Raw genomic sequence first — 22,500 nt, 5'->3', positions numbered from 1 at the left:
TCGGTTCCAGTGGTTTCTTCAGTTATCGTTTCTTCAGTCTTGTCTGAGTCCATGTCCTCATAGTAGGGATATTCATAATAATAGTTATCCTCCTCTGGGTTCTGAAGACAAACAAATAATACCGAGTGTTACTCACAGCTGAACATTCACATTTTAGAGTTTATCAGCATTCATATCAACAACCTCAAATATTTCAATACAGTATCATGCAATAAAATCTTTAAAAGGGACCTACAGGATTACGGCCCTTTTTACAAGATCTAAAATAAATTTCTGATGTCCCAAGAGTGTGTGTGTGTGAAGTTTCAGCTTAAAATACCCCACAAATAATGTTTTATAACTCTTTGAAACTGACCCTTTAGACTTGGATCCTAATTATGTAGTTCTGGAGACTGTCGCTTTAAATTCAAATGAGAATGTGTTCTTTTCAAAAGAGGGCGGAGCTGTGTCAGCATAGCAGCAGATTCAAAAAATGAGACTAATATCCTCTGCTAATGACAGAGAGATGGTCACTAATGGGAGGGGCTTTCCTCCTCTGATGACACTTACATAAGGTGAATGTCAATCAAAGTGTTCCTGCAGACTTTTTACAATTAGAAGCTGGTTATGTTCACACACTGTTGCCACACAACTGTGTTTAAACCACTTATACAAGTGATTTTCCATAATAGGTCCCGTTTAAATCAGTATGCATTATAATTATATTAGCAAAAAAGTTTCAGATGAAAAACAACACATCAAACTGCATACTATATCCATAAATGTATAATACTGCAGATGGAAGCACTTGGGCAAAATGAGTAATGCAGAAACACAAAATATTTCTGAGCCGCAGGACATCAAACTGAGTCTCAAGAGTCCCTCAAGCGGCTTGTAATTATGGCAATTATGACATGATGTGAACGAAGCATATGTGAACATTATTTGTTCTCCTTAACAAAAAAAGAGTGGCATCTTGAGGGATTATTTTATATTTAAAATAGGCGAGTGAGCATAAATGCAAAAAAAAAAAAAAATGCAAAAAAAAAAGCAAAGAAAATAAAATAAAAAAAAATAATATATATATATATATATATATATATATATATATATATATATATATATATATATATATATATATATATATATATATATATATAGGCTTAACTTGGTTATTTAGGTTATAATAATAATTTAGTAAAAAATGAAATATTCCAGCCAAACTAAAAGAAATAAAACTTTCTTAGGAAGTAAAAAACATTATAAGGAATACTCTCGGTCTTGATCTAATAGACTAGAGAAAAAGGAAAACAGGGATTCCCTCAAAGCCAAAGTTCAGGAAATCCACGTTCAGTCTTATCTAACATGAGGAATTGCTGACCTCTCGCTGCTGATTGCTTGCATTAGTGACGGAAAACTGCTGGGCTTTTCATCTGTTTGCCTGATATTTCACTGACGGATCTGGTTTTTGAAGGACCGGTCAAAAGTTCAGGGCTTTTCTTTTAAAGAAGCCCCCCTACTAACAGAGATTTACAGCTCCTGACACACACACAAACCTGAGGTCATTTCTGTGCCAAAAACACACATCAAAGACACATAAGAGTCCAGAAAAACACTCCACATTCTTTACTCACTGATAACTCTGCCATATGCTGGACACTAGAGTTTCTGTTTGAAATGATCTTGCTTTTATTTATTTAGATTTCCATATTTTTATTTATTTATTTATTTATGTATGTGTGTATGCATGTATGCGTGTATGCGTGTATGCGTGTATGTGTGTATGTTTGTATGTTTGTATTTTTGTATGTTTGTATGTTCCTGAAATTTAAATAGAATAGTATGATATTAAAAATGGCAAGTTTGATTTTAAGAGTAATAAGTTTTCTACAAATTAATTTGCAGTTGGTTGAAAATGGATATTTTATGAAGTCATTAAGAATAATATGAAATATGCTCCTGGAAGATCAAAATAAAATACAGCATTTACAAATATTAAGACAACATCCTGAAATAATTAATATAATGTTCTAAAAAAAAAAAAAAAAACTAAATAAAATAATAAACAGGTGTGGTGGCTTTAAAAATAATAATAATAATAATAATAATAATTATTATTATTATTATTATTATTATTATTATTATTATTATTATTATTATTATTATAACTACTACTACTAATATTATTATAAGTATTATTTTATAATAATAAATTACAGTAGAATATTATTATTATTTAATTGTTTTTATTTAATTGATTAAATAAAAACTGAAATTAAATAATACTTTCTATTCTTCTAAACATTATTCCATACTATACTATTATTTTAAAATGTTGTTTCTGTGTTAGTGGTAATAACATAAAATAAAATAAAATAAAATAAAATAAAATTTTAATTAAATTAATTGGTAAACAAAAAAAGAATCTAGTAACACATTACAATAAGATCTCATTAGTTAATGTTAGTTAAGAGCAAACAATGAAACATATTAATTTAATAATTTAATTAATTTAATTAAAATTAATTTATTTCTTGTGATTTTTTTAATGAATTAAATAAAAGAAATCAAATAGAAAAATAAAATAATATGAAAACAAATGTAAAAAAAATTTATAAAATTCTAAATGAACTACAGTTTTATATACAATTTTATTTTAAACAATTTCATTAACTACATAAAGTAAATTAAAATAGATATTTTTTTCAATATTGGGATGCAGCTGGAAGGGCATTCGCTGTGTAAAGCATATGCTGGACAAGTTAGTGGTTCATTTTGCTGTTGTGACCCCTGACTAATACAGGCACTAAGTGAAAATGAATGAATGAATGAATGAATGAATGAATGAATGAATGAATGAATGAATGAATGAATGAATGAATGAAAATTAAATATAAAATACTCAATAAAAAATGTAACAAAAGGTAAAAAAAAATATTACAGCATTTATTGGTAATGAAAAAAATTATGTTGCCTCACTTAATTACTGTTATATATTATTTTTATTTTTATTTTTATTTCATTTTCACCAATAAAATAACTATATAATAACAATATTCTTCTAATATCTTGATAATATTTTGTTTCTGTGTTAGTGGTAAACAAATGAAAATTTAAAAAAAATAATAATAAATTGAAATGAAATATAATTTTTATTAAGTTAAATGTAAATTAAATACAAAATGCTGAATGAAAATGCATTTATTACAGTATTTATTGTTAATTAATCAAAAAAAAAAAAACTTAGCACAACGTTTGATTTAATAACACATTAATAAATGTTGAAAGATGATGAATAATTGTTGATTATTAGTTCATGTTAGTAAATACAATAGCATTATCTAATGGAGCCTTATTGTAAAGTGTGGCCATTTTGCCTTAACAGAATATGTTATTCACATCATAGTCCATCATACATTTATTCATATATACTGTAATACATAACACATTCATTTATTAAAACAATATGAACAGGTGCGCTCTGACCAATCAGATGACACTTTATTTTCACGTCACATATTCTGTCTGTTTTTTTTAAATGTTTTATCTATTACACGATTGTTAAATATTAAATTCTTCGCTTTTCAGTTGGATGAAGTTCAGTAATGATCCACTTTTTGATGCTCAGAACAACTGCTTGGCCCCGCAGTCAATCCCACAATTCCCTGGAGCGTGTTCTGCTCAGCGGCCATAGAGAATCAATTGAAAACGGTCAGTCATCTGCGTGTTATTCAGCTTAAACTATTTTCTCATAAGTTTTTGCATGCCGAATCTCTCAGTCTTTCATTTAATGCTTTCTCTTTCTCTCTCTCTCTCTCTGCAGAAGTTTAGAGGATATTGGCATCTGAGTGAACACAGATGGACAGAGGATGAACACTCAGTTGACCCCCCCAAAATTAAAAGAAGTACAGAGTTTTCAGCACTATTTTTGAGATCATCTAAGCTACATTACTCCTGAATGTTGTTTTGCTAAAATGTTAATAAATAAATAAATAAATAAATAAATAAATAAATAAATAAATAAATAAATAAATAAATAAAAATAAATAAATAAATAAATAAATAAATAAATAAATAAATAAATAAATAAATAAATAAATAAATGTTTCTTGAACTGCAATTTAGCATATTAGAAAGATTTCCACAGGATCATGTAAATGGAATAATGATAAAAATTCAGCCTTACAATAAATTATATTAAAAATATTCAGATTTTAGTAAAAAAAAAAAATCCAATTGTACTGATTTTTGCTGTACTTTAAATCAAACAAATCAGACATTTTCAAAAATAAAAAAGACTTAAAATTGCACAGTTATAAAAACATAACTTCTCATAAATGTTGACGCTATAAACATTTTACACATTTAAAATATAAAGAATGTCACATTTGCTGTCTGCTCTTTTGACTTTTATTTTATACTTACTTGTTTTGACCTAGGTTATTTCCTAGTTTATTTCTGTAGTTACCCAGTTTAGTTTAGTTACTCATCATGAAGAATTTTAGTTTATAACCCCTTATTTAAGTTTTCTTTATTCCTGTTTTTACTTTATTTTGATGGTTTCTCGTTGATAGGCTGATTGTGTTACATTCTTGCTTTCCTAAGCTCTTTTCTAAGCCTTTGGTAATTCTGCTCCAAAGTTGTGTGTTTTGTTTTGTCTATTTTGTTTATTTTAGTTAATTTTTTTTACATTTATATACCATCATTTACTTTAGTTCATTGACCAATACTGTTACATTCTTGCTTTCCAAAGCTGTTTGGTTATTCTCTTATAAAATTGTGAGTTTTGTTTTGTCTACTTCCTTCAGTTTGGTTTATTTGTGAATAAAAGCTACAAATACACACTAACCTCCCTCATAAAGAACTCAGTGATTGCAACATAAGCATAAAACACAAATTAATACAGACGATTGGCATAACATCATACTTGATTTAGGATGCATTATAAAATGTAAGTTTCTGTTTCTAATTAGTTTTCATGGTTTCTCATTGATAGGCTGATTGTGTTCACCTGTGCCTTGTTTAGTTACTCATTTCCTGTTTATACACGCTCGGTTAGCTCATTGTCCAATACTGTTACAGTGTTGCTTTCCTAAGCTCTTTTGTTCTTCAGTTTTGTGTTTTTTTTTTTGTCTACTTTGTTTATTTGATGAATAAAAGCTACAAAAACTTCCTCACTTGCCTCGTGCTTTTCTGCTGTCATGTTACATTTTCTAGTCTAATAGGAATCAAGCATTTTATCTAATGACAAAACAATGTACTTTACTATTTTATTAATACAGCATGTCAGTGCAAACTGAGCCTAAACCCTTTGCAGGCCGAGACCTGCTTTAGCTTTGCTCTCTTCTCCTCCCTCTATCACTCTCTCTCTCTTTCTCTGACTGATGAGGTCATTTGTTCGCTTGGAAAAATAAAATTCTAAACAGACTGCCTGCAGCTGGGTCTTTTCCGATGAAATGGAAACAGCCATAAAGTATTAATACGCCTGAAACACATACACACACACACACACACAAGTGTGGGCAGGTATTACTGCATTTTAATTTCTTTCTCATTCCAAAGGCCAAATAAAAGCTGAATAAATATATAAATAGTCCAACAGTGAGTGCTTTGTGATGTCACATTTGCCAACTCTAACACTAAAACCAGATTTTTACATTTTCGTTAACAGGTTTTCATTAACGGGTTCACCATTGAGTGCAATAGTAAAAACTCCATTCATTTTCTCCATTGAGAATTTAACTTTTGAAGGATTTTTTTTAACCTTTAAAGAATTTAAACCTTTAAAGACAGACTTGTTCTTAGCGGAGTTATTTATTTTTTGTTTTTGCATTTGTTGATCTTACTTGTTCACATTTTTAACATATTGTCAAAAATATAATGTGTAACAATCGGTAGTGGAAAAAACTTCATTCCCCATAATGCTCTACGTAAATTCCACAAATCAGAGAGTTGTAGCTATTTATTAGCTTTTAACTCCGCCCACTCACAAATGGCATATTTGAGATAAATCTCTCTCCCTACACCCTCTAAAAAATAAAATAATTGGTATTGGTATATGTATTGCAATAAATAATAAATTAATGGTGTGATAAATATAATCAAGAACTGTAATTTTTTTTTTATATTTGCACATTATTTAAGTTGTTGTTTATAATTCCTTATACGAATATAGTTCTTTTCCTCAAAAATGCTGAAATGAAAATTCCACCAATCAGGGAGTTGCAGCTAGTACATAGCTTTTAGCTTCTCCCACTCCCTTGACAAACATAGAGATAATATGCTATCCTTACACTTAAAAAAAAAAATCTAAAATATTTGTATTTATTTATTTGGCAACGTATGCAAAATATATGTTTATATAGATATAATCAAGGAATATAATTGTTTTATTTTTTACCATTATTTTAAGTGTTTCATTCCCAATGCTTCATGGGATTGTAGTTCTTTACCTTATTGATGCTGTACAGAAAATCCCACCAATCAGAGAGTTGCAGCTAGTAAATTACGGTTTAACTCCGCCCACTCCCTCGACAAACACTGAATAATGTAATATATGTTTTTATAGACATAAACAAGACGTTATAGTTTTATATTTCACCATTATTTTAGTTGCCATTTACAATGCTTCATGGGATTGTAGTTCTTTTCCTCGATAATACTGTACATTTTAGAAAATCCCACCAATCAGAGAGTTGTAGCTTGGAAATTGCATTTTAACTCTGCCCACCCCTATGAAAAACACTGATACATGTAATATATGTTTTATAGACATAAACAAGACGTTATAGTTTTATATTTCACCATTATTTTAGTTGTGTCATTTACAATGCTTCATGGGATTGTAGTTCTTGTCCTCATTAATGTTGTGCAGAAAATCCCACCAATTAGAGAGTTGTAGCTTGGAAATTGCATTTTAACTCCGCCCACCCCTATGAAAAACACTGAATAATGTAATATATGTTTTATAGACATAAACAAGACGTTATAGTTTTATATTTCACCATTATTTTAGTTGTGTCATTTACAATGCTTCATGGGATTGTAGTTCTTGTCCTCATTAATGTTGTGCAGAAAATCCCACCAATCAGAGAGTTGTAGCTTGTAAATTGCATTTTAACTCCACCCACTACCACGACAAACACTGAATAATGTCAGATATGTTTTTTTAGACATAATAAAGACATTTAAGTGTTTTATGTTTCAATATTATTTTAGTTGTGTCATTTACAACGCTTCATGGGACTGTAGGTCTTGTCCTCATTAATGCTGTACCGAAATCCCATTAATCAAAGAGTTGCAGTTAGTAAATTGCGTTTTAGCTCCGCCCACTCCCTTGACAAACACTAAAAAACATAATATATGTTTTTATAGATATAAATAAAATGTTTTAGAGTTTTATATTTCACCATTATTTAAATTGTGTCATTCATAATGCTTCATGGGATTGTAGTTCTTTTCCTCATTAATGCAATACATAAAATCCCACCAATCAGAAAGTTGTAGCTTGGAAATCGCATTTTAGCTCCGCCCACTCTCCTGACAAACACTGAATATTGTAATTTATGTTCTTTTAGACATAAACAAGACGTTACAGTTTTATATTTCACCATTAGTGTCATTATTAGCCCCTTTCTCACATTCAGACCTTTCCGGAAAATTGCCGGCAATTTTCCGGAAAGGTTGTATGTGTGAACAGGTCCTTTTTGAAAATACCGGTAAATTCGTTCTGGCTATTTTCCGGAAAGAGAAGTTGTAACATTACCGGCAATTTGCCGGAATGCTGCGCTGTGTGAATGCAGACGGAAGACTGCCGTAATACGCGCGTGCACGTCTAGAACGTGCTGACATGAGACACCTGCTTTAGCCAATCACAACAGTCAGACGCATTTACGTCCGCGCGGTTTGTGAGAATAAAAGCCTTTGAATATTTTTCCAGACACATTTAGCTGCTAGAAGTTAGTCAGATCATGTTTATATGTTCTTCTTAATGCCAACTGTGTAAATAATCATCGATGAGATGCTTATGATAAGCCGTTGTTTGTTTACCTTCAAGCTTTGCGTGTGCCTGTGAAACAGCCTGTGAGCGCCTGCACACGCACATATTATGAACATCTCGACATGCGAAAGTGATCCTGCGAAAGTTGTTCACAATATTGATCATCCACAGAGTTTGTAATTTAGTCAAATGTTTACAAATACAAGCGCAGCCGTTTAAAGCTCATTTGTGGTGAATGATGTCAGAATTTACCGGTATTTTGGAATGGATGTGTGAATGCTCTTTTCCGGAAAATTTCCGTAACGTCCTCGCCTGTGTGAACAGCGCTTTTTTGAATATACCGGTAAAGTCGTTCTGGAAATTTTCCGGATATTTACCGGTATCAGTGTGTGAAAGGGGCTATTGTCATTGCCATTTACAATGCTTTATGGGATTGTAGTCCTTTTCCTAAATTTAAATCAATTAAATTCACAGCCTTGTCTTTTTGACATCTTTTCATGCACTTTTTGATTTTGAATGAAAGTTTATAATGTTGTGATTCTCCTCGTAGCTGATTATATTGGTTCACGGCTTATAAAACTTTAAAATATTCTTTTTTAAACCCCACCATGAGAAAAAATGAAGCTGTTGAAAAGTGAATAGCCACTAATGCACTGTATCAAGACCTCCGGAAACTGCCATGACTAGGGATAATTGTTGAACTTTTGCCTGACGTGGTGGCTTTATTTTGACAGATTTGGATTTAAAAGTGCTTAAACTGTCCAAACCCTCGACGAGATGTTCCTGACTGAACTGATTTCACTCTCTCTGTTTTGCTTTGGTTTTGTTCATACAAGCCAAGGATTTCTGGGACGTCCTGACCTCTTCTCCTTCTCTACAAGGGAAAGAATACTGGTTAAATGATGAGAACTTACAGATTGATCAGTGTTTGGGTCTTGGTTCTGGGGCTGTTCGGGTGCAGAAACCTCACAGTCTGGGCTGTAATGCTCACAGTAGTCAAACGCAGCTCGGTGGTCCGATACAATCATCAGCTGCTGGATGTCACCCTGTAACAAAGAGGTCAGTGATTACAACTTAAGCATAAAACACAAAATAATACAGATGATTGGCATAACTTCATACTTAATTCTGGAGGTATTTAAAAATGTAAGTTCCCTTTGTTTCTGTTTCTACTTTGTTTTTATGGTTTCTCAAAGGTAGACTGATTGTGTTCACCTGTGCCTTGTTTAGTCACTTGTCATTTTACGTTTATATACCCTCAACTACTTTAGCTCAGTGTACAATACTCTAACATTCCTGCTTTCTTATGCTCTTTTTAATTGATAGACTGATTGTGCTCACCTGTGCCTTGTTTAGTTACTCGTCATTTCATGTTTATATACCCTTAGTTGCTTCTGTTCAATGTGTAAGGCAGTTGCTTTCATAAGTGCTTTGGTTCTTCTGCTACAATGTTTTGTGTTTACTTTGATTAATTTTGCTTATGTGTAAATAAAAGCTACAAATACATCCTCAATGCCCTCATAAGGAGGTCAGCAATTAGAACTTAAGCATAAAGCTGCGGTCACAGTGGACTTTTCTCCCTATAGACTTCCATTCATATGCACGCGAATGTGTCAGACCGGAAACGCAAGTTTATGCATCAAGTCTCGCTATTCACTGCTAGGAAAGTTCAAGCTTGGTGAACTCTGACCTGCGAAATCGCATTATATGATTGTGTGAGACCAATCAAGGGTAAAAATGTGTGTGACCTCTCAGCACAGACATTTAAAACATGGACCATTCGCTTGGTTTTTTTAAATGTCCAATCATCTTGTTTAACCCCACCCCTTTTTGCAGTGCTGTGCGACAGAATTTTAGTGCGACAAAATTCTAGTGTGACTGCAGCATCAAACTCAAAATTAATATATGATTTAACAAGTATCAAAAAAATAAAGTTACCTTTGTTCCTGTTTCTACTTTGTTTTTATGGTTACACATTGGTAGGCTGATTGTGTTCACCTGTGCCTTGTTTAGTTACTGGTCATTTTACGCTTATATAGCTTTTGTTGCTTTAGTTGAGTGTCTAATACTGTTACATAATTGCTATTCTAGGCTTTTTGGTTGTTCTGCTTCAAACTTTTGTGTTTTGTACTTTGTTTAGTTTTGTTCATTTGTGAATGAAAGCTACAAATACAACCTCACCACACTCATAAAGAGGTCAGTGAAAACAATGCAAGGATAAAACATAAAATTAATAGATGATAGCCAAAACTTTGCTGTGATTGTGTTCACCTGTGCCTTGTTTAATTACCTGCCATTTTACGTTTATTTACAATCAGCTGCTTTAGTTCAGTGTGCAATATTCTTACATTGCTGCTTTCCTAAGCTTTTTGGCATTGGTAGACTGATTGTGCCTCGTTTAGTTACTCGTCATTTTATGTTTAAATATCCTTAGTTCAGGGGTGTCAAAACTCGGTCCTGGAGGGCCGGTGTCCTGCAGATTTTAGCTCCAACTTGCCTCAACGCATCTGCTAGGATGTTTCTAAAGAGCCTAGTAAGAGCTTTATTAGCTAGCCCAGGTGTGTCTGATTGGGGTTGGAACTAAACCTTGCAGGACACCGGCCCTCCAGGACTGAGTTTGGGCACCGCTGCCTTAGTTGCCCAAGTTCATTGTGTAAGGCAGCTACATTCTTGCTTTTCTAAACGCTTTGGTCCTTCTGCTCCAATGTTTTGTGTTTACTTTTAGTTTAGTTTTGTTTATTTGTGAATAAAAGCTACAAATACATCCTCACCACCCTCATAAAGAGTTCAGTGACTACAATGCAAGCATAAAACACAAAATTAATACAGATGATTGGCATAACTTCATAGTTGATTCAGAATACATTAAAATAATTGAGTTTTCTTTGTTTCTGTTTCTACTTTGTTTTTATGGTTTCTCATTGGTAGACTGATTGTGTTCACCTGTGCCTTGTTTAGTTACTCATCATTTTACATGTATATACTCTTAGTGTTTGTCTGTGTATGTGTGAATGTACAGTTGAAGTCAGAATTATTAGCCCCCTTTGAATTATTTTTTCTTTTTTAAATATTTCCCAAATGATGTTTAACAGAGCAAGGACATTTTCACAATATGTCTGATAATATTTTTTCTTCTGGAGAAAGTCTTATTTGTTTTATTTCGGCTAGAATAAAAGCAGTTTTAATTTTTTTAAACACCATTTTAGGGCCAATATTATTAGCCCCTTTAAGCTATATTTTTTTCTTAGTCTACAGAACAAACCACTGTTATACAATAACTAGCCTAATTACCCTAACCTGCCTAGCTAAACTAATCAAACAAGTTAAGCCTTTAAATGTTACTTTAAGCTGTATAGAAGTGTCTTGAAAAATATCTAGTCAAATATTATTTACAGTCATCATGACAAAGATAAAATAAAGTTATTATTAGATATGAGTTATTAAAATGATTATGTTTAGATCTGTGTTGAATAAATCTTCTCTACGTGAAACAGAAATTGGAGAAAAAATAAACAAGCGGTCTAATAATTCAGGAGGGCTAATAATTTTGACTTCAACTGTATTAGTAATTATCATCAGCAGTACACATATCATTAAAAATATTAAAATACATATAATTTGTCTGTCCAATGATGAGCTCATGACACACTTAAGTGAACAGACATAACAAATAAGAGAAAGATTTATTACAACTCCTGCAAAAGATGAGTTTCCGAAGACATTTTAATATAATACAGCGCAGATTCAGCAGGAACAAGGTTCAGTAATTGGTCATAATTGCCTTGCGGTTCAGTAAGTGAGTCAGATTAATTCAGTTCAGCTCAGAATGATTCAGAAGAGACTGGGAGAATTTAGACGTCCAACAACCGTTAACAGAAAAACTGAATAAAAACTGCTTTAAGCTGCCAAGCCTGACAGTTAAATGGACATTAATGCATTAAAGACGCATCTACAGCAATCAGACAACAGTGTGAATCATCTCAGACAACAGTGTGAATCATCACATTCATCAGAGAGTCAAAACACCACCGTCACATTCATGCAGAATTCAAAACACACAGAAACACACAGACGAGAGCTTTCTGCAAAACAGCTGCTTGCTTTCATTCAATAACCATGGTTTTTGGAAAAAATAATGAATACAATATGGAAAAGGGATGAAACACCTGTTGGAATGGGACAGGAAACACACACACACACACACACACACACACACACACACACACACACACAGTAAAAAAGTGGGTCACAGTCTAGGCGGAGAGAACTGAGTCACAACTTGATGCCAAAACTGTCCAAACGAATTAGGGCATTGACCAACACCTGTACCCACACAAACACAGTGTACACACACACAAACACACACACAAACATTCAGACGCGCACACAGTCACATAAATCATTCAGATAAACACACACACAGACATAGAGACACACTCACACATATAGACAGACAGAGAGAGACACACACACACATTTAGACATGTACACACACATACAGGCACACACAAACACAAATATAGAGACACGCAAACAAATGCAAAACATACACACATAGATACAAACACACAAACAAAACAGACACCACACACAACCACACGTCTAGTACATTCACAAATACACACACACACACACACACACACACACACACACACACACACACACACACACACACACACACATATAATACCAAAACACAAACAAACACAATCACACAAACACATCCAGACACACACAAACTTGTACGAACACACACACACAAATACAAACACACACACACAACCACACATATAGGGTCAAATAGAGACACTCACACATACAGAAAGACAGACACACACACATGCAAACAACAACCAAATTCAGACACATATACACAAACACAGAGACAGATGCGCACACAGACAAATACACAAAAACAAACAGATGAACAGACACACACACAAACAATACAGACACACAAAAATCATCCCACAAACACACACAGATACTTGTACGAACACACACACAAATACAAACAAACACACACACACACACACACACACACAAATGCACACATGCTCACAGTGTACACACATACACAAACATTCAGATGCATACACAAACACACACACAAACTTTCAGACACACACAACCACACATATGGGGTCGCATAGACACACTCACACATACAGACAGAGAGACAAACACACACATACAAACACACAAATAGACACAGACACTCACACATTCAGACACACACACATGCAAACAACAACCAAATTGAGACACATATACACAAACACAGAGACAAATGCGCACACAGACAAATACACAAAAACAAACAGATGAACAGACACACACACAAACAATACAGACACACAAAAACCATCCCACAAACACACACAGATACTTGTACGAACACACACACACAAATAAAAACACACACACACACACAAATGCACACATGCTCACAGTGTACAAACATACACAAACATTCAGATGCATACACAAACACACACACAAACTTTCAGACACACACAACCACACATATGGTGTCGCATAGACACACTCACACATACAAACAGAGAGACAAACACACACATACAAACACACATATAGACACAGACACTCACACATACAGACACACACACATGCAAACAACAACCAAATTGAGACACATATACACAAACATAGAGACAGATGCGCACACAGACAAATACACAAAAACAAACAGATGAACAGACACACACACAAACAATACAGACACACAAAAACCATCCCACAAACACACACAGATACTTGTACGAACACACACACACAAATAAAAACACACACACACACACACACACACACACAAATGCACACATGCTCACAGTGTACACACATACACAAACATTCAGTTGCATACACAAACACACACACAAATACAAACACACACACACACAAATGCACACATGCTCACAGTGTACACACATACACAAACATTCAGTTGCATACACAAACACACACACAAATACAAACACACACACACACACAAATGCACACATGCTCACAGTGTACACACATACACAAACATTCAGATGCATACACAACTACACACACAAACTTTCAGACACACACAACCACACATATGGGGTCGCATAGACACACTCACACATACAGACAGACAGACACACACATACAAACACACAATCATACATACAGACACACACACATGCAAACAACAACCAAATTCAGACACATATACACAAACACAGAGACAAATGCGCACACAGACAAATACACAAAAACAAACAGATGAACAGACACACACACACAAACAAACAATACAGACACACAGAAACAAACACCATCCCACAAACACATACAGATACACATACATAAATACACACACACACTTCTAAAAATGTAATATCCTTTTAACTTACATTACAATTTTCTCAATGCAAACAGTAATCTACCTATATGCATAACTACTATCATTTCAGAGTGTTTTCCACATGCACACACACACACACACAAAAAAAAACATGACACATACATACAATCCTTTCAGTCGAGAGAAGCATAATCTGATTCAGCACACTTGTTTACAGCTGAAATCCAATGCATTTCATTACGAACAGTTATTTGCTGATTACAGTTTTTCTTGTTTGCTTTGACCTGGTTAAAGAAACTAGAATCCACTTCATTCTCATTTTCACTATCTCAGCAGAGCAGAAGACAGGTCTTGCAAATGTAAAAACCCTTTCTCAATGGATTGACACATTTTCCCCAACATTTTTCACACAGATGTCATTCAAGCAGTCCAAACTCCATTGTTTTAGCAATGATAACCAAACAGAAACCATCTATTCCTAATCATTAGAAACTTCCAAGATCAGTATGAATTCACTGAAGCACCGGTTTGACACTCCTTCACACAAATCTTCAATTAGCAATCAGTCTGCAAACATTAACGGTGGAAGGTCTGTGTTGTTCTGTGGCAGCATGGATGGAGGAGGTTAATAGTGGCTATACTCCCACAAGATTTGACTGTATTTTGGTTTACATGTGTTTTCTCTAATATTTACAGTATTTTATTACTTTTGTCTTCATTGGTTTATTTAGTCTTGTCATTTGATCTATTTAATTTGTTTTGAATTGTAAAAACAATTACAATCATCATGTGCACTTGATTTGTAAACAAATGACTCTTTTGAATTACTCAAAATGACTAAAAATCAGCAGAGCATCTGTCAGTCAGTGTATTGTTAATTCATGTCATTACACTATTTATATCAGCACTTGTTGCTTTTTTGATTTAGTCATGTCATTTGATCCATTTAGTTTGTTTTGAATCATAAAAGCTATCACACTCATCATGTGCACTTGATTCGTGAACAAATGACTCTTTTGAATCACTTAAAAAGACTCAGAATCAGCAGAGCATCTGTCAGTCAGTGTGTTGTTAATTCATGTCATTAGATTGCTTTTATATCAGCACTTGTTGCTTAATTAATTTATTTAGTCATGTTATTTGATCTATTTAGTTTGTTTTGAACTAAAAAACTATCACGCTCATCATGTGCACTTGATTCGTGAACAAATGACTCTTTTAAAACACTCAAAAAGACTCAGAATCAGCAGAGCATCTGTCAGTCAGTGTATTGTTAGTTTATGTCATTAGATTGCTTTTATATCAGCACTTGTTGCTTTTTTGATTTATTTAGTCATGTTATTTGATCCATTTAGTTTGTTTTGAATTGTAAAAGCTATCACACTCATCATGTGCACTTGATTCGTGAACAAATGACTCTTTTAAATTACACAAAAAGACTCAAAATCAGCAGAGCATCTGTCAGTAAGTGTATTGTCAATTCATGTCATTAGATTGCTTTTATATCAGCACTTGTAGCTTAATTAATTTATTTAGTCATGTTACTTGATCTATTTAGTTTGTTTTGAACTAAAAAACTATCACGCTCATTATGTGCACTTGATTGGTGAACAAATGACTCTTTTAAAACACTCAAAAAGACTCAGAATCAGCAGAGCATCTGTCAGTCAGTGTATTGTCAATTCATGTCATTAGATTGCTTTTATATCAGCACTTGTTGCTTAATTAATTTATTTAGTCATGTTATTTGATCTATTTAGTTTGTTTTGCACCAAAAAACTATCACACTTGTCATGTGCACTTGATTCATGAACATTTGACTCTTTTGAATCAATTAAAAAGACTCAGAATCAGCAGAGCATCTGTCAGTCAGTGTATTGTTAGTTTATGTCATTAGATTGCTTTTATATCAGCACTTGTTGCTTTTTTGATTTATTTAGTCATGTTATTTGATCTATTTAGTTTGTTTTGAACCAAAAAACTATCACACTTATCATGTGCACTTGATTCATGAACATTTGACTCTTTTGAATCAATTAAAAAGACTCAGAATCAGCAGAGCATCTGTCAGTCAGTGTATTGTTAGTTTATGTCATTAGATTGCTTTTATATCAGCACTTGTTGCTTTTTTGATTTATTTAGTCATGTTATTTGATCCATTTAGTTTGTTTTGAATTGTAAAAGCTATCACACTCATCATGTGCACTTGATTCGTGAACAAATGACTCTTTTAAATTACTCAAAAAGACTCAAAATCAGCAGAGCATCTGTCAGTAAGTGTATTGTCAATTCATGCCATTACATTGCTTTTTTATCAGCACTTGTAGCTTAATTAACTTATTTAGTCGTTTTATTTGATCTATTTAGTTTGTTTTGAACCAAAAAAACTATCACACTCATAATGTGCACTTGATTCGTGAACATTTGACTCTTTTGAATCACTTAAAAAGACTCAGAATCAGCAGAGCATCTGTCAGTCAGTGTATTGTTCATTTATGTCATTAGATTGCTTTTATATCAGCACGTGTTGCTTTATTGAGTTATTTAGTCGTGTTATTTGATCAATTTAGTTTGTTTTGAACCATAAAAACGATCACACTCAGCATTCGGTTTAAATGAGTCTGGATTTTTATGTACTGTAGTGTGAATAAAATAAGTGCTTCGTTATAATAATAAAAAAACATTAAAACATAACTGGCATTAGATGTGCGGCCTAATTTCCCACAATGCACTGCTGTGTCCGAATGTATTTATAGTACCAATAGTTTTAAGAATTGGTTAAATCACTCTTTTTTTTTTTTTTTGACTCATTTTAGATGAACCTGTCCATGTGCATGTCTAACTGATCACGAAAACATAATCTATTGAAAAGTCCATGTAGGAGAATCATTACAAAAACATTTGTGCGCTTGTAAATGTTCAGGAGACGCGGCGCTGATTTATTGTAGCACTCAGATTCATATATCAGCCTAATCGGTGACTTCTCCTTGTTCTACACGCACAAAAACACATTTTTCCCACAGCGATCCCAGGAAACTTGTATAAGCAGGAGGAGAAAATGTGGGCAAAGTTAGTGTGAACTCAGAAAGATGAATGTCTGGAACTGACACCAGGTTAGAGTCGAAAACATGAAGAGACTAGAGCACACACACACACACACGCACACACACACACAGAGAGAGAGAGAGAAGATTTAAATCATCATGGCAGAATGAGAGAGTGAAAAAGGAGAGAGAGTAAGAGAGAGGTAGAGGGAGAGAGAGAGAGAGTTAAGAGTATTGTGCAGAAGGCTCTCCAGGCCGTGTGGAGATTTGGCTGTGAGCAACCAGACAGACAGAATCGGCACACAACACAGCCCGCAGAAAACACTGGAAGACAAAACGCTCCTGATGTGGAGCAAACAGCTGAACACAGAGCTCTAGAGGATATGTTACATAACAGGGACAATCCTGGCTGCATTTTTTAGGGGGTGAGGGTTACATGCTTTACACTTTACACACAAAATACAAGCAAAATGCATTAGTTACAACAAATATATTCAGCTTAGATGCAATAAAGGCACAATATGTACAATTTGTTTGGTCACACTTTATAATAAGGGACACGTAGTTATTGTTAATGTATTTACTTGCATGAACAATACAGGGTGGGCCATTTATTTGGATACACCTTAATAAAATGGGAATGGTTGGTGATATTAACGTCCTGTTTGTGGCACAGTATATGTGAGGGGGCAAACTTTTCAAGATTGGTGGAGACTATGGTGGCCATTTTGAAGTCGGCCATCTTGGATCTAACTTTTGTTTTTTTCAATAGGAAGAGGGTTATTTGACACATCAAACTTATTGGGAATTTCACAAGAAAAACAATGGTGTGCTTGGTTTTAACATAACTTTATTCTTTCATGAGTTATTTACAAGTTTCTGACCACTTATAAATGTGTTCAATGTGCTGCCCATTGTGTTGGATTGTCAATGCAACCCTCTTCTCCCACTCTTCACACATTGATAGCAACACCGCAGGAGAAATGCCAGCACAGGCTTCCAGTATCCGTAGTTACAGGTGCTGCACATGTTGTATCTTTACACCATAGACAACAAAGATAAAAGTCTAAAGGGGTCAGATCAAGAGACCTTGGGGTTATTCAACAGGCCCACGATGACCAATCCACTTTTCAGGAAACTGTTCATCTAGAAATGCTCGGACCTGACACCCATAATGTGGTGGTGCACCATCTTGCTAGAAAAGCTCAGGAAACATGCCAGCTTCAGTGCCCCAATGGCCCCACTAACTTTCAAGTCTCATCCGAAAGACGGTGCTCACTGACAGTATAGTGTCCCCTTCACTATTCTGGGGCATTAGGACTTGCACAGACCACAGGTTGAGTGCCCCTGCTGGCCTCACTGTCACCACTCCCAACAGCAACCTAGTTTTCCCATGTTGTCTCCCATCCATGTACTGACCAGGCTCAGCCCTGCTTAGCTTCAGTGAGTAACTGGTCTTGGGCTGCAAGGTGATATGATAAAAAGTGTTGAATACTTTAGCTCAGTACTTTATCTCAACATGATTTCTGCAGGAGTCCCATAGCATGTAATGAAGACCACAACCCACACGATTCCACACTCGGTCATAAGGACAACAACATATGCTTTTGTTTGTTGTGGATACACGCCCTCTAGTGGTGAAAATGAAATACTGTGCCTTTAAAAATTGATGAGTAAAGTTTACAAAAGTTAAAGTGAAAGTACAAATCAACGTGTCAGTTTTAATATGAGATAAAGAGTTGCTACTTTACATTTTGTACTTTGTATTAGACAAAAATAGTCATTTTAATTAAAAATAAAAGGAGAGATAGTCCCGAATGCTCATCATGTGTATTAAATTTATTCAATATGCATATGAGCTGATTTATTTATTGTTCTGAAATCTGTTTGTTATTGAATGCATAAATTAAATCTAAATGAATATTTATGTTCAGTAAGGATGTTTTAAAATTTATTTTTAAAAAAGTGTAAGTAAATATATTTATGCTGTAAATTAATCTCTGATTTACAGAACTTTAAAATATGTTCAATAAAAAAAAAAAAACATTAACATTTCGCAATATTACCGAAGAGTATAGAATGTGCAAGACATGTCACTCGTATGGTTTTGAATGGAGAAAAGTGTAACGGTCAGTATGTCGAATTTAGCCCCACCTTCTAGTACAATAGCCAATCCGTAACGAAGGGTCTGACACAGAGGGATCCATTTGCAGTATATTTATTAAACAGAGTTTAATAACAATAAGCACACAGGTGTTATTCATGTGCGAACTCACAAACACAGTAGTATCAAGTTGAAGGGCTGGCGGCAGGCAAACACAAGGCATGGGTCAAAAGCAGGCGGCGAGGATCAAAGTCAGTATTCAGGCTAGGGTTCAGGGCAAGCAGCAGGCAAGACAAGGACGAGATACAGCCCAAGGTAATCAACAGGAAAGCAGGCAAGGATGAGAACCGCTCAGTAGTGTTAGCCGGGGCAGAACAAGACTTCAAACTGAAGCTGTGTGTTTGTGCTGCTAATATGTGTGAGCCAGGTGATTGAGAGATGTAGGTGTATGTGCCAGTCAGTCAGTGGGGATGACGTAATGTCAATAGTCCGGTGATGATGACCTCTGCTTGCCAGCGAGGGGAATGACTGGGACAGAGTCGGTGACACAATCATCAATCTTTATACACTGACTATTCCCTGGGGGAGGGACTGGGAGTTCAACGTTTAGGAATGAAACTAAATAGACAGCTGTTGTTTAATTTTATTGGTGATTCATAATATGAAATTCAATCGTAAGCTTGGCAAACGGTTTTATAGAATTTGATGTTTCCCCATTCAAACAAAATGCCCAAGCATACTGCCAGAGATGCGTTTCAAAGATGACCACCAAGTCAAATGGCTTGCCTTAAATGGACTTTGATGTTACTCTCATGACTGAATATCTGATTACAACAATGAAGCCTTAGTGAGTCGTAGAACTTTCCAATCCATCAACAAATGTTATAGTTCAAACTTCTCACGAGTATTTATTTGCATAAGTGTCTTCTTCAAACAGTCTGAAAAGCATGGCTGGTTTCTCATTCCCTGTTTTTATTCTCTTTGTCTGTGACATTTTCCTAAAGCTCTACTGTAGGAACAATGACTGTAGTCATTTCTGCTTGGCTGTTGCTCTGGATTGTTTGCCAGTGTAAACATGTGTTTGGACCTGACAACCGATTCTGATCCAAAATCCTAAATCCACACACACTTCAGCTCTTTTAAACCGACCCAACACACACACAGACAAATCTGTTGTTCTCAATGCAAACTAAATATAATCACCGCAGATTAGCCAATGGTAATTTTAACAAAGAATCTCATCCAAAGCAAATTACAAGACACAGCGTGACTTTCCTTATCATTTCACCACTATTTTGCAACTCAGACGAGCCCTAAATAAAAAACTGTACTTTTTAGACATTATAATAAGGATGGGCATTACATATAAAGATTGCACAATATTCATTCATTCATTCATTTTACTTCGCCTTAGTCTCTTATTTGTCAGGGGCGCCGCAGCAAAATGAACCACCAACTATTCCAGCATATGTTTTATGTAGCGGATGCCCTTCCTGCCACAATCCAGAACTGGGAAATTCACACAATATATTGACTTTTTTATAAGCAATAAAACATGAGGCAGTATCATTTATATCAGTATGCTATCGTTTGATATGAGTGCATCTGAAAAACAGACAAGCGACAAATCGACAAGTGGCACTTCTACAAAGAGGAAAGCGTCAAGCGACAAAGCGACAAATGACAAAGCGACAAAGTTACAAATGACAAAGCGACAAAGTGACAAAGGACAAAGTGACATGACAAAGTGACAAAGGACAAAGTGACGAGCGACAAAGCGACAAACGACAAAGCATCAAAGTGATAATGGACAATGTGACAAGCGACAAATGACAAAGTACAAGCGACAAAGACAAAGTGACAAAGGACAAAGTGACAAAGTGATAATGGACAAAGTGATAATGGACAAAGTAACAAGCGACAAATGACAAAGGACAAAGTGACAAAGTGACAAAGTGACAAAGTGACAAAGTGATGAGCGACAAATGACAAAGTGACAAAGTGATGAGCGACAAACGACAAAGTGACAAAGGGACAAAGCGACAAATGACAAAGCGACAAGCGTCAAAGTGACGAGTGACGAGTGACAAACGACAAACGACAAAGCGACAAAGTCACAAAGTGACAAAGGACAAAGTGACAAACGACAAATGACAAAGTGACAACGTGACAAAGGGACAAAGTGACAAATGACAAAGCGACAAGCGACAAAGTGACGAGTGACAAACGACAAAGCGACAAAAGACAAAAAGACAAAGGACAAAGGACGAAGTGACAAAGGACAAAGTGACAAGCGACAAATGACAAAGTGACAAAGGGACAAAGCGACAAATGACAAAGCGACAAGCGTCAAAGTGACAAGTGACGAGTGACAAACGACAAACGACAAAGCGACAAAGTCACAAAGTGACAAAGGACAAAGTGACAAACGACAAATGACAAAGTGACAACGTGACAAAGGGACAAAGTGACAAATGACAAAGCGACAAGCGACAAAGTGACGAGTGACAAACGACAAAGCGACAAAGTGACAAAGGACAAAGTGACAAAGTGACAAAGGACAAAGTAACAAGCGACAAATGACAAAGCGACAAAGTGACAAAGGACAAAGTAACAAGCGACAAACGACAAAGGACAAAGTGACGATCGACAAAAGGACAAACAACAAAGCGACAAACGACAAAGGACAAAGTGACGATCGACAAAGCGACAAATGACAAAAGACAAAGTGACGAGCAACAAACGACAAAGTGACAAGCGACAAAGCGACAAGCAACAAAATGAGAAAGGACAAAGTGACAAGTGACAAATAAAAAAGTGACAGGACAAAGTGACAAGCGACAAACAACAAAGTGGCTGGACAAAGTGACAAACGACAAATGACAAATGACAAAGTGACAAAGTGACAAGCGACAAAGTGACAAGCGACAAAGCGACAAGCGACAAACGACAAATCGACAAAGTGACGAAGGACAAAGTGATGAGCAACAAACGACAAAGTGACAAGCGACAAAGT

The 22,500-nt window shown here is 34.8% G+C and overlaps 1 protein-coding gene across 3 annotated transcripts in view; it reads right to left on the bottom strand.

Annotated features, from left to right (window-relative positions):
• Window positions 1-22,500, bottom strand: part of col5a1 (procollagen, type V, alpha 1) — a 219,573-nt gene that overhangs the window by 107,514 nt on the left and 89,559 nt on the right. For all 3 annotated transcript variants that reach the window (XR_015519911.1, XM_087300581.1, XM_087300582.1), the window contains exons 5-6: window positions 8,893-9,024; window positions 1-101 (exon numbers count right to left, since the gene is read on the bottom strand). The exon at window positions 1-101 is cut by the window's left edge and continues 7 nt beyond it. Coding sequence is in view for 2 of the 3 variants with exons in the window: in XM_087300581.1 (XP_087156707.1) it covers window positions 1-101; window positions 8,893-9,024 (233 nt within the window). In the remaining variant the exon portion in view is untranslated. The remainder of the gene's footprint in view (window positions 102-8,892; window positions 9,025-22,500) is intronic.

Source organism: Danio rerio, chromosome 21, assembly GCF_052040795.2.
Source record: "Danio rerio strain M-AB ecotype USA chromosome 21, GRCz13ab, whole genome shotgun sequence".
In the NCBI taxonomy this organism is placed as follows: domain Eukaryota; kingdom Metazoa; phylum Chordata; class Actinopteri; order Cypriniformes; family Danionidae; genus Danio; species Danio rerio.
This window is presented reverse-complemented; position numbering and strand designations above follow the sequence as displayed.